The sequence below is a fragment of the Akebia trifoliata genome, chromosome 10, assembly GCF_017979445.1.
Source record: "Akebia trifoliata isolate Shusen 1 chromosome 10, ASM1797944v1, whole genome shotgun sequence".
In the NCBI taxonomy this organism is placed as follows: domain Eukaryota; kingdom Viridiplantae; phylum Streptophyta; class Magnoliopsida; order Ranunculales; family Lardizabalaceae; genus Akebia; species Akebia trifoliata.
In genome coordinates, this window is record NC_141384.1 from 3,163,039 (window position 1) to 3,177,514 (window position 14,476).

At 34.1% G+C, this 14,476-nt stretch overlaps 1 protein-coding gene across 1 annotated transcript; it reads right to left on the bottom strand.

The window, feature by feature from the left end:
- Positions 1-8,900: 8,900 nt before the first annotated feature.
- On the bottom strand, positions 8,901-12,688 carry UBP22 (ubiquitin-specific protease 22). Its single transcript, XM_086456658.1, has 3 exons — positions 11,608-12,688; positions 10,530-10,648; positions 8,901-10,150 (listed from the first exon to the last, which is right to left on the bottom strand). The coding sequence occupies exons 1-3, from the start codon at positions 12,384-12,386 to the stop codon at positions 9,372-9,374; spliced, it is 1,677 nt and encodes a 558-aa protein (XP_086312784.1). The 5' UTR covers positions 12,387-12,688; the 3' UTR covers positions 8,901-9,371.
- Between the last annotated feature and the right edge of the window lie 1,788 nt (positions 12,689-14,476).

Below are 14,476 nucleotides of genomic sequence, written 5' to 3' on the forward strand. Positions count from 1 at the left end.
TGTCGGCATCTTAAATAATCGAAAACACGTGCGTACAAACACGTTTGGCAGAAGCGGATATATGTGGGACACAGTTTCGTGAAGGTTCTGAGTGTTTTTGATATATGTGCCTAAAAAAAAGGCCGTATGGTCTGTGATTGGGTGATCCAACACGTGTTAAAATAACAAGAGATAGCTTGTCAAATTTGGCATCTGACGACCGACACGTAGACTTTTAAATGCAAGACATTGTATTGTGGATAAAGAAAGCTAAGAATTGCCTCTGCCTCTGCCTTCTTCCTCTCTTTGACGAGAAAAGTTTTTGGTGGAGCTGAGCTCTACGGAGCTTCATGTTGCCTTCATATTATCTTTCCACGTATGAACAATCTCTAACAAGTAGGTCTTGGCCAAAGATTTGGAGTTGAATAATTGATTACTATTCCTCTTCTCAAGTCAATTTTTTGTTATTGAAAGTAAGATTTTGAGTTGTGTTGGAGTGACCTAAAGATTGTACCTCATATCACACATCCTGACGTGAATGTATAGGAATCATAGATGCTTTTTGACTCGTATCTTGATGAAAATTCTATGATTCTTACACACTTTCACGTCAAGATGTACGATATGAAGTACAATATTGAGGTCACTTCAGTATTATTCTAATTTTTATGTACTTTTCTCCCAAAGATTTGGGGTTGGATGATTAATTACTCTTCCTCATCCCAAGTCAATTTTTGTTATTGAAAATAACGTTTTATGTATCTTTTTTTTTTTTTTTTGACCTTTCACTCGACAGTTTATGACCTTTAGCTTTCATATCTTTTGGGAATGTAATCAAACTTTGTTGAACATGTCTAAATCATATTAGTTGATTTTCTTTTACAATATATTTGATTGCAGAGAAAATAATTATTTGATAAATCATTTTGCATATAAATAATTTGTCAGATAAATAATATGCAAGTAAATTATTTTCTATTGTTTGAGTACATCATTAAAAATCATGCAGAAAATCTCTTTGTACTCTTTAATTTAAGTTGGATTGTGTAAGTTTATTTGTCCTTAATTTTTCATATTGAGTAAGTCTAGCCTTACTGACTTGGTAAGATTTTAAATCTTATCACGGGTGGTTAAACTCACCTTTTGGCATCTAAAAACATGATCCCATGCCACACTAATGTAAAGAACAAAATTTTGTGAATTTTTGTTTTTTAAAGTTTATTTTTCATCCTTAAATTTTAATTTTAAATTTGGTAGTTCGATGTAAGTTCAATATCCGTCCATTTTCTTAAACTTGGACCAAGTAAAAAAAAAAATATGTTTTTTTATTTTTTAGGATATGAGTTTTTTCCTATAGAGGACTATGGTGTTGGATTGCCAATTTAATAATCCATTTGAGCTAACGACCCTTAGTAAAATTTGAAATATTACTAAATTAATAAGGAAAGTATTTTTCTCTTTTTAAAAATAAAAATAAAAATAAATTAGAAGGTGTCTGTTCAAACCAATTGTATTTTAAAATACTAAGTAGAGATATTTTTTAAAAATTGTATATAAACAAAGGATATTTTTGTAGTTTTGAATATTAACCAACGTGATTATAGGGTTGTGGGTTGCGATTTTATTGATTTTTAACCAAAATGACCCTTATTATATTAAATATGTAAATATGTGGGGTCCAATGGATTTTGACCTATCTATTTGGGTTTAGGAGTTGACACCATTCAAAGAGTTTCAGGTATCAATGGACATTATAAAAAAAATTTAGAAATCTGCTTTTTCCAAATAATTCTTGACTCAAATATAATCTTAATATAGAGACCAAGGGTAAGTAAGTTCGGTTATGAGACAAGGAAGGTGTTTGATATTTTATCTTATCCACCAAGTTGGTGGTTACAATATTTGGCCAAAAGTGAAAATAGAAAACTAATTTTTTTGGTTTTTAAGAGTTAAAAAGCTAATTAGTATGTACATTTACATACAAGTAAATGCATGTCCCTTAACTTGCATGTAGACGCAATGAGCAAGGCAAAAATGAAAATCCGACTTGTTGAAATTTTTTGTTTGCTTGGAATTTGGGTAAAAATCTAAATGGATTTCACTCTTTAAAAATTCAGACATTTTTTTATAAGAATTTGTACTCATGTGGGAGTTTATTTTTATTGATGAAGCTCTAAAAATACTTCCATATGTTGGATGATTCTCTTGGAACATTCACCTTGTAGGTAAAATAATTGGACAAAATTTTGAAGCTTTTAGAAGGCTTTGAAAAGGAATTTGAACAAAATTTTGGGATGGTAAAGCTTTCTTCTTTTTTGCCTTGGAATGATCTCCTATTTATAGGCCTGTGGGAGACCCTTAAGGATAAAAGTGTCCAAGTTCCTTGAATCCATAATATTGCCAAGAAAACCTTTATAAATGACCATGGTTGCCCTCAATCACATTGTCTTTGATGGTCATTGTCACCCTATTGAATCTTACTAATTATGATTATCAAATAATAAAGAAGTAAAAAATTCATAAAATCCTACGAAATTCTTTGGGAGGGATAAGAGTGTCTAAGCCCTTTTGAAAATAATGAATTAATTAGAAAATAATTAAGAGTGTCCTGTAATTATCATCCAAGAATAAAGGCTAAAGGGTCAAGCAAGGTCCTAAATCTCTCAACAAATTGGGGTTAATAGAGTCATTACCCTTAAAATTCTAGAGACTTCTCTTTGAGGGGTAAAGATGTCAAGGTCACTTGAATTTAGTCAAACTCTAGAGAATTTAAGAGCAATATTAATGGCATGTAATTAGCAAGGAGAAGTTGAGGCTTTTTAGTTATTTGTATTGGATAAACTCTTAACAACTTGATGGTAGAAGAGTAATTACTTTTGGGATTCTAGAGAATTTTTATAGAATAACAAAATGGTCAAGGTCTCTTGGCTTTAGTCAAATTGCATTTAACTTAAAAAGAAATATTCTAATTTTTTTTGTTTATTCTCTCTTTAGTCTCATCAAGTCTTAAGAGTTGACAAAGGAATTTGAAATAAACTTTAGTGTTTCGAAACCTTGAGAGAGTTCAATCCATCATATTGTGACCTCTACTCCCACTATTCTTGTTAGTAAATCCAACAATGCCTCCAACACACAATTTAACTTAGTTAAACTTCAAAATCTAAATTGATATTTTAAAAACCTAAATCACCACTCATCTGCTTATGAAAGAACATAACATGCACACAAGTAAAAAAATGGACTACCCACCATATTAATTATTGAACAAAAATAATTTATCAGTTTATGAGTTTTATAAAATACAAAAAGAGTCAAAAAGGAAATATAGTAAAGTTAGATAGGTAAAGAGGAAAAATAATAAAATAAGCCCTACAAAAACTTAGTTGGATGAGATATTTATCCTAGTTTGATGAAAGTTCATCCCACGCAAAAGTGAACCATTTACTTATGTTTTAGAGTCGTGATACATTACCTACGTTGGACATTGCGTTCAACACTCTGCCGATGAGATAGTGCACAAATAACAATAGATTTCTTTGCTCAAGATATAAGTTAAAAAATCAACAATTCTCTATGCACTACCATGTAGTTTCCAACACAAGCAATCCATCATTTTCTTATGTTTTTATATTGATATTCAAGAATTTGGTGAAAACCTATAATAGATGTTTGAGTATAGGCTTGGCATTTAGCACTATTAGATGGAAACATGTAATGTATGCAATAATAGTTAAGGCGACAAGATGAATATATGACTCCTCAAGCTCTGATAATCAACAACGAATGATATAAATCAAGGGTATAATCTCAAATCCAACCTAGATGATCAAAATTTTGATTATTCCTAAAGTTCGATCGTGAAATCATAAGACCTTTGCATACTTGATGGAGCCAACCATCTTTAAGAAGCAATGTAGCAACGAGCCTTTTAAATCGGTGTTCTAATTTTAGGAGTTGCAATTGGCAGTCCCACTTTTACTTATTACAGCCCAATTTCTTAAATTATTTATCACATCCCAATTAGAGACTAAAACACACTCTTCAAATATTGTCAAGGTTTAGTTCAAATTATAATTTCAACATTACAAAACATTATAAGACTCATTCAAACAATTTCAGTAGTTGTTTACAGGTATGATTATGCTTATATAAAATCTTAAACTAGAAATCTAGCCAAAAAAAGAAAAAGAAAATGAAAGAGGGCTTCTATTGCCACCCAAACTTTTACTTATTTTCAATTGTTCACTTATTTTTCTTTATTTTTAATTGGGGTATAATAAGTAAAAGTTGGGGTACCAATAGCAACTCTATTTTGTTTTTATATCTAAACAACTAAATTACAACAATTTGAATATAAAGCTTGATATCGTGACTTTGGTGTGTATATATATATATATCAACTATGTGGAGAGGTTTTTAGGCTTTCCACTCTTCGAGATAGGAATTGATGTGGCAATAACAACTTTTTTTTTTGGATAACCGAGTATCCCTATAGACAACGGATGGAGGCCGTATCTGGGCTTTGCCCAACCCATAGATCATATTCTTATCCAAGGACTAGTCTCGAGGCACGTGCAACACTTGCACACCTGCACACCACACACACTAGGTTAGCGAGTGTGTACTCTCACGGGTAGCTCCTAAGGAATTAATGCTCATATTGACTATCAAACTCACGACTTATGGCCTTTAACTCCTTATCGGTCTGAAACTTGCCATTGAGCCAACCCCTAGGAGTTTCCTTTTTCAATATTCTTCAAATGATAATCTTAAATGGCAGCAACTAGTTTTTCTTCTTCTCTAGTATTGGATCTTGTTGTCTTTCTTTTGGAGCTCCACGACCAAGAAAAAAGCTTTGAAGCGTTAATCCTGCTTCATAATTTAGATTACAAATGTTGTTTTCATGGAGATATTTCAAATAGAGTGTTGATAATATAGTGGACTTTTGGTGGACGGACTTGACGCACGTTGATGTGGAAGTACATAACTTATTAAAAAATAAAAAGAGAAAGTTTCTCTCTTACCTATTCTCTTCCCACATATTTTTTTTTAGATTTCAGATCTTAAAAAGGATCGTTGGGCCCACATTGATTATCATATTAACAATCCAACAACACAAACATCTAGAGTTCATGAAAATATTCATATTAAAAAAAAAAACAACATTAAAAACAATTGTTTTTCGAACTTGATCATGGCGTTTAAAATAGACTGTTACCGAGCGCCGACATTTAAAAATAAAATTCAACCGTGAAAAATAACTATTTTTTTAAAAAAATCATATAATTTTATCTCCTACAACCCCATTTCTTCGGATCATGATTTCGAATGTCACAAGGTGATCAGTTATATGAAAGTTTCTTTTTTTCACCATAGGTAGGAGAGAGAAACTCTCTCTTTTATTTATTTATTTATAATAAATTATGTGCTTCTTTGTCAGCTTGAGTTAAGTCTCTTCATCAAAAGTCCGTCAAATTATCAGTACTCTTTCAAATATTAGCAAAAAAGTAAGGACCTTGAAAAAAAAAATGTCATGTTATGAGAAGCGTTCCTCCAAAATTTTGAAGCCGCCTGACTGCTTCAAAGTCTGACTTCCCTGCCATTGTCAATAATTATTGAGTAACAGAACTCAAACCCATAGATATAACCGAAAATTTGGCAACTTTAAGGATAGTTAGCACCTAGTTTCTAGTGTTATATATGGACATAGTTCGGTCTTGTAAAATTAATGATTTTTTATTTGTCCAGTGTCAAAGTATGGTATTTGGAAAGTTTGGATGTTAAATTCACTAATCATATACTTTTTGTTTAAAAATATGTATTTGTTACGATATCTTTGAAAAGTTTGGCTAATTATATATTTAATCGTGCTGGAGTGACCTCAAGATTGTACCTCATATCACACTTTCTTAACTTGAAAGAGTGTAGGAACATAAACCATAATGATAATAATAAATAATAAATAATAAAAAGAAAATAGTATATAAGGTTCCTATGTACTTGAACGTCAAGAAAATACAATATGAGGTACAATCTTAAGGTCACTTCAACATTATTCTCACATATTTTAAAATTTCTCTATGATTTGGAACTAAATGAGTTGTCTGGCCCCAAGAGATATATCGTTATCGACCTTCGATAGGCCCTTTTGGCCTTGCACATCTATAACACTATTGGGCCAAACTAGATACAACCCCCCTCCCTCCCGACCTCCTCACTAGGCCCAACATCACATGGTATGAGGGCTCCCTGACAGCTCTGATTGACCTCCCCGAGGGGTCCAATTCAGTCCTTTGCACTCCTTGCCACACTAACCCCACTCAAAGGAAGTGTGATCCTAATCGTATGAGTATAGGTTATTATGCTCATTAGAATCGTTGTTTTAAACCTTATTCGAGACCAAGACGACTAGTCCAATACATCTCGGTATCGTCCACCAACGAGACGGATAGACAAGTCAAATGTATTGGACAAGATTTAAACTTAGAGTTCATTTTTCTCATTGTTGAACAAGACGACTCAAATGTATTGGAAAACTCATCCGAGATGACTTGGTCTTGTTTACGAACGAAACGAGTTTTAAAACCATGATCTAGAGGGCTATGATGTGGATTGCCAATGCGAAAACGACCCTTATTAAAAACTTAAAATCTTTAATAAGTTAGAAAGGAAAATGTGTCTCTATTTATATGCATTATTAGATGATTAGGTTACTTCGGAAAGGCTGCAAAAGTTTTTCAATGTTACTCTAGCATGGCCAATGACCAATTAAATATTTTTATAAATTATAAGGTAATTTTGAGATGCACCTCCCAATTTTGGTAAATATTAGAAATAGCCCATGTCTTCAAACCAAAGAGATACTCCTCTTGAATTTGGTCTTCTACCAAAGACTTGCATACAATTATCAAAATGCCCTCATATTTAATCTCTTCTTCCCAAAAAACCTTTCGCCTGGATTTTTAGGAAATAAAATTAAGGGGCTTTTACAATAAGTTAAGACTAGGCTTGAAAAAGGAAAATTTTATCGAAGATGTTGAAGGCATATTGGTTTTAGAGAAAAAATCTAGGGTTTTTCGAAAAAGGTCGAAGACAAGGGCATACGATTAATTTTTGTTAGTCACTTACTATATGAGGACCCCATTCCCCTTATCCTCCCCATAAAGAAGGGTTATAATTTAATCCCCCCAACAAATCTCACGATTTTTATTTTATTTTATTAATTTTTCTATTCCTTTCCAAGAATAACCTTCCAACTTTAATTTCTTTCCTCTTCTACTTCTCTTACCAAAAATACCTCTCCAACTTTATTGATTTTCCTCGATTAACCTTTCTTTTTCTTCTAATAATACCCCTCCAATTTAATTACCGTTCCTCTTTTACCCCTTAACCCAAAGAGGCCCATGCCTACCTTCATGAGCAATCTCTAGTCATCCTATAATATATGAGGTTAAAGTTGATATATTTTATTTACGGGAAATGTTCAGCACCCTAAGTTTTACCACACATTTTAACAAACGTTTTTTGTCCTACATGGTTAGAAGTTTTGGAATGGGCTGATTTTTGGTGAGGATAATCTCTATGATTAGAAGATCATCCTCCCCAAAAATCAGCCCATTCCGAAATGTTTAGCCCCATGTTTACACGTTGAAAAATCGTGAACCGTCCATTTTTTGTAAACCATTTTTGATGGGGTTAGAAGTTTTGGAATGAGCTGATTTTTGGTGAGGATGATCTCCTCACCATAGAGATCATCCTCACCAAAAATCAGCCCAATCCAAAACTTCTAACCCATGTAAGACAAAACACGTTTGTAAAGTGTGTGGTAAAACTTAGGGTGCTGAACGGGACCCTTTATTTACATGTAATTTTTATTACTTGGATCGATAACATGAATCTTATGTGTCATTAAGATCCTCTGAAACTATATCTTGATAATTAAACAACCATTTTACATTGGGATTAAAAAGGTTGGCCCCATGCGGTGTGATGTAAGGAATTTTTTTTTATAACGACAATGTCTGGACTTACGTCTGACTAGGGGGACCGGGTGAGCCGAGGCATATGGGTCCCCCTCCCCCGAGCACAGGCATTGCCCACACATCACACGCACCAAGTAAGTGAGGGAGCGCCATCGAAGGTGGCCCTGAGGAAATATTGCTCGTACTAGGTATCGAACACACAACCTACGGACTCTCATTGCAAATTTCATTTATGCAAACTTCTTTCCACTGTACAACTCTTTCGTAACAATTTTTTCAAAAAAAAAAAAAAAAAAAAGATTTTATAATCTCAACCTTACATTATTTTCGATGTTGATTTTTCAATATTTCATGAGTTCATGCAATATTGATCGAAAGGTTGCAAGCATCGCCAATGATGTTGGGTACAAATCATACATGAGTATCTTATGGTGTGCAACAAAAATGCCAGGAACAACTATTAGAATAGAACCAGCATTGGCAAGTACAAATTATTGCTACATTGGAACCACGGAAAGCTTCATCTTACAACAGGTTTGGGTGCAGAGTTTATATTGAAATGCACATCGAACAAGCATGAACATTATTTAGGTTTTTTTTTAACCATATATCATGTAATATAGTGTATAAAGATATGGTGAACAAATCATAATTGATCTTAAAAGGTTGATGATCAACTTATGCAAATCGAGAGGATCAATTAAGAAGAATAACAGATGTAGAGGAACAAAGAAAATTGGGCTTTAGAAATCTTATAAGGCAGAATGTGTTTCATATAATTTCTAACTCTTTGAACAAAAAAAGCAACATAAGTAAAAAAAAACCCATTACCGTTCTCGTTGGGTTATCTCTAGTTTAGGATGAATGCAAAAGGTACACGAGAAATATAAAAGAACGCAATTCATAATCGATGTAATTTTAATGCGGCAATTCCAAGCATTCAAATAATCAATTTCATCAATAATGTGATATAAAGATGTAATTCTCAATTATGTACACGAAGGATTTAAAGTTCAAGATCAAATGTTACCAAAGTTTATTTTAAAAGTTCATATTAAACCAAGTAAACATGATTAAATTGACTCAGCTCCCAATTGGATCTTTGGGTTTACTGAATAATTTATCAAAGTCCCATACACTCATCAAATACCTGAGTTGGGAGGCTGTAAATAGTTAAGGTGTTGGTGATATTGCCATCAACTGTTTTGAGACGTACATGTTTGATGGGTGTGTTGGATTCAATCTCCTCTTAATCTCTATTTTTAATGTATCTAAATCGGCATATTTATAACTTGGGAAGCTATAACAACATACCTCGATACCCAATTCGGAGGTTCAGCCCAATTGTTTTTATGTGCCCATTCAAGTTGGCCTTGCATGGTAATTGAACATCCATGTAAGAAATTCTCTTCAGCAACACTCGGGTGTTGGAAGGAACGGGTCTCCTCGTGGAGACAATGGGGGGAAATTCAACTCCTCGCTTGCTTTGTGGTACAACATTTTCTGTACGTAATATATCAAATAGCCTTGTGAAGCTCTCACTACTCGATCACTAACTTGGTAAATCCACGCGTCATCACATTTGTACCATTGGTTCCTTAGGCGAAGATACGTCACGTAGTGACCAGATTCTAATTTCCCCGAATGAGCAACCACTGCAAACACCTCGAATTCTGTTGAGATATCTGATTCGTCGCCCTCGAAAGCAAAGATCCGGTTTCCAAACCTATTCCTCACAATTGAAGAAGACAGGTATGGGGTCATGTCTAGCGAGAACGGGAATTGCAAGTATCTGTCAATCTTTCTCGATGTTTTTCTTATTGAGGAGTGCTCAAATCTTTTTATGTGGAAACATAGTACCAATGGAAGTCGTCTGATGGACATTTGCTTCAATGAGTCTCGCCTTACTTCACAATGCTGACAGTGTAGTTTTTGATCGGATCCTAACTTTTCTGGCCTTGTGAAGAGGTCCAAACAACCTAGAAGAGTAGATATACCCACGTTTTGGTTCATCTTGCCTGGCTTTGAAGATACATTTGTTGAGGAGCCTTCGTATGGATCCAAGTCTAGAGATATGTCCACACAAGGGTCATAAGTAGTGGAAGTGTACCCACAGATTGTGCAAGTGAGATCCGATCTCAGTACTCCCGAGAATACCTTATGAGCAATACAATGGCAATCTCCATTATCTGCAAAAATAAAACTAGCTCTATAAACAAGGAACTCAAGTGGATCAATAATTATCAATTGGGATTTTAGGTCGGTTAATGAAAAAACCGATACGGTATCGGCCAATACATTTTGATACATACCTGACATGTTCCAAAACATTCAATGTTTTCGGGGTAAATGTTTCATATTGGTCTTGGCCGATACTGATATGGTATCAATCAACACATTCCAATATTTTAAACCATGAGGCCAATTTAATAAGACATACTGGATTGATAAGCATGTAAGCCATGCATGAGAGATGAAAAATGAATAGTCGCAAATGTTGTAATAATGCAAGCATTATAAGATGATTAAATGGATGAGACAAATGTTAAAAGTTGGGAGTTTAAATACCTTTATTTAGCGGTCTGGCTTGTTTCTCATTTTCATGGATCCTGTCGAGCATTGAAATGAAGAACTCATGAGCGTCTTGTTGCTCATAACTAGCAAGATTGGCCGAATGTTGCCACCAACTGCCAACATGAAGAAAAGAATTCTCTTGAGATTGATAAAAAACTTTGTAACTATTGGAAATTTCCATTGCAATTCACCCAACATTTTCCAAGACTGATTAAAGGGAGAATGTTCAGAGATTTGCCACCATATTGGAATCATCAAGATGAGATTATCATTATTATTTTTTCAATATGTAAGCAAGTTAGTGGTTAGTAATTAGTAGGTGAAGGTTGGTTTTGAACCCAAGTCGAGGTAACGACACTCACAGACTTTAATCAACTTAGCAAGCTAGCACTCTAACAACCTAAAATGCACGACAATAAGCCCCATCACATAAAGAAAATTCCCGCCAATTACGATCAAATTCCTCCATGGATTCCAACTACGCAACAACAATCGATTTTGAAGGACAGTTTAGAATAAGATCATTAGTTTTATAGTCGTGCTGGAGTGACCTCAAGATTGGACTTCATGCCGCACATCTTGACATGAAAGTGGATAGGAACCACAGATGCTTTTCACTTGTATCTTGAGGAAAGCATCTATGGTTCCCATACACTTTCACGTCAGGGTGTGCGGTGTGAGGTCCAATCTTGAGGTCACTTCAGCATTATTCTTTCTTTTATGGGAAAAAAGAGAGAGAAAACCTTAAGGGTCTGCAGCTACATATACAATCCTCAATCTTTAAACAAACAGATCATAGGCCATAAATTCTCCCCATGTAATGGGTTTTGACTCACCAAGCAATGCATCCAAAATGCAAATCAAAAAAAGCACTTTTTCGCCTAAATTTGTTGATGGGGTTCTTGTAATCATCGAGATAACCAAATAGATAGGTAAGAATTAAAAAAAAAAATTGAAATTGAAGATTCATGAATTGGGCAAATACCCTTGTAATTTAAGCCTAATATGAACCAAATTAAGCTGGAAAACAAGGATAAAAACATAAAATGACTGAAACACAACAATGCCAAACCTGTAAAGAAACTGGGCTGGGCTGTAAGGTGTCCGATCACCCGAAAACACAGCAGTGAATATAGCTTCAATGTCGCAACGCAAACACAAGCGATCCAACAAATTCTTACGACAAGCTTCCCGATCATGTCGATCACTAAGGAAATAATTCCTCAAAGGAGGTGTATGAAGCAATGCCTGCAAGACAGAATTCATGAAACAAGTATTCCCCAAATTGTTCAATCCCCTTAAACCCCAAGGGAAACACGAATTCTTCGATCCCTGACTCATCTTCAATACCAACTCCCTTGAATTCTTATTAAAATCTAATGATGATGACACCACTTTCCTTCTCTTGCATGAATTCTCTCTACTAAGATCAACACCACCATTGTTGTTTTTAGGCATCTCCATCATCTGTTTACACATCACAATCTTATCAAAATCAGGATCGTAAACCTGATCACAGCACACACAACAGAAAAGCTCTGCTCTTTCCATGTCTATAGCAATCTCATGACCATTGAAAGATTGGGAATGTAAAAGGGTATGATTTGAATCAGAAAAACAACAAGAAACAGAAGAACAGATCAGACAAAAATAGAATCTTCCCTCACACCCAGAGCAAAAACTACATCTGGGTATGCTAGTTTGGTGTCTATTAATGGTTGTTCTTCCATTTGGGGTTGTTTTGATACTGTTTTGGAGAGAATTGTAACCCAATAAACCATGTTTTTGCTTGTAATCTACAAGATGTTTGCAGGGTGTTGGGTTGGTGTATGTGGGGTTTCTACTTGACATGTTGAAAGGGATTGAAAGATGCCTTGATTTCTATAAACACCCAATTTCTTTTCTTTTTTTTTTTTTGAGAAAGTGAAGATTAGAAGAGAATGAAATTTGAGATTTTGATTTGTGGGTTTGGAAGGTAATGGGATAAATTTTAATGGGTTTTGGTTGATTTGATGAAAGAGGGAAGATCGGATCAAAGATCAACAGAGGTTGGATCTGTTTTCCTAAATCTATGTGTGTGTGTCTCTCTCTGCAAATTTCTGTTTGGGTGTTGGATTTTGGTGGGTACTTTGTGAATAGTGAGACCGACTCACTGTTTCCATGTGCTTTGAAGACCCATGGACACTCAATGAACTTTGTTTGGAGAAAATATAAGGTAAAGTTGGTTCCATGTTAGTTCATAACATCTAGGTCATTGATCTCATCTTAACCTTTGGTAGTAGGTGGGCCACAATTGTGATTGGCCAAATCAAAAGATCATGGTATTGGGTGTGAGATTTCTTAGTAAAATAAATAGATTAAGGAAGATGAAATAACTTAAATAACAATCAAGTGTATCTTTATTTGCATTTTATTCTAATTACCTTAATTTAACTTCATGAAGGGTAAAATAGTAAAAAATGACATTAAGGCAAAATAATAAAAAAAATGATTGAAAAATAATAAATTTATTTATAATTTTGATTATATCAATAATCGTACATGTGTCACCTCCAGATCAGTGTGATTAATATTATTAAAGAAAATAATGAGTAATTATTATTATTAATAGAGACCTCGTGGTAGATGGCAGGGTCAAGAGGAGATTAGTTTACCATCTAGGTCATGTTCTCCTGTCAAGAGCTAAGGCAAGGTCGAGGACTTGTCATCAAAGTCGTAACATATACTCGACATCTAGGTTGAGATCAAGTAAGCATGATAAATCATTAAAAACATGTAATTGATTCAAAAGTAGAATGAGATCGCTCATGATCTCAAATATCATAGGTGCCATCAAAATTCGATTTGAACAACAAAAGTCACATCTAAAAATGAAATTTATTAGAAAAGAGACATAATCAGACTAAGAAAAGAAGATTCATAAACCATGGACTTGAAGAAATCTATATATAATATAAGAGTTGTGATAATCTGATGTCTCTCTTTGACATACGCCCCCATTATAGAATCGTAGATCATTTGCCTTGGGATATACAAGAAAATGATGTATGATTATGCATATCCCGAGGCAAATGATTTGTAATTTTGTAATGGGGCGTATCATAGAATCGTAGATCATTTGCCTCAGGATATACAAAAAAAAAAAAAAAAGATTGATGATTTTGCGTAGGCAAATAATCTACGATTCTGTGATGGGACGTACGTCAGAAGGGGGCATTAGAAAATTATTATTCATAATATTAATAAAAAAAAGTGATTTGCATGTTTTATTCATTCAACTTACAATTATATTTTTTTTAGAGAACTTCTATTGACACGCCAATTTTTACTAATGCCACCACAAAATGCATGTTAATTCTTTGGTGATTTACATATAATTGGGGTGGTATTGTCAAAAGCTGACATTACAATGGAATCTTTTTTTTTTTTTTTAAAGGATTAAGAGGGGGTTAGGCAGACCACCTATCAGAAAAAAGAAAGAAATTACATTTTTTTTTTATTTTTATAAATGTGTCCACATGCATCCTTACATAAGAGGCTCTTAGGATCTCTTGAGAGGGCTAGAGGATCCAAAATGGCACTACTTGGAGAGTTTAGGTAGGCAGCTTATAAGTCAAGTAGCTTGGTTAGTCTCTCTCAAGTAGAAAGTGAATTCAATCATATGAAATTGCGTCACTCTATTATTGATGGCTTTAACAAAATTTTCTTCCCTTCAAGGCAGTCTGTTGCCTCCATTGATTCACTCAATAGCTACTTTAGAGTCAGCTCTAACTTGCAAAGAGCTAATGTTTAGAGTTGTTGCCAAGGTCACACCTTTAAGAATTGCTTGCAACTGGTGATAGAAGATTGACTTCCCTGGGTGTTTTCAGCCAAGGCTCCTATTGTACTTTCTCATCTGTCTCTAATTATAGTTCCTTCTCCTCCAACATTTCCTCTGAAGG

Excerpts from the sequence above, each read along its gene's own strand:
- UBP22 (XM_086456658.1), bottom strand. The coding sequence starts at position 12,386 with ATGTCAAGTAGAAACCCCACATACACCAACCCAACACCCTGCAAACAT. Across the intron at positions 10,649-11,607 it reads CCAGCCCAGTTTCTTTACAG|TTGGTGGCAACATTCGGCCA; the intron begins GTTTGGCATTGT and ends TCATGTTGGCAG. Across the intron at positions 10,151-10,529 it reads AGCCAGACCGCTAAATAAAG|ATAATGGAGATTGCCATTGT; the intron begins GTATTTAAACTC and ends TTATTTTTGCAG.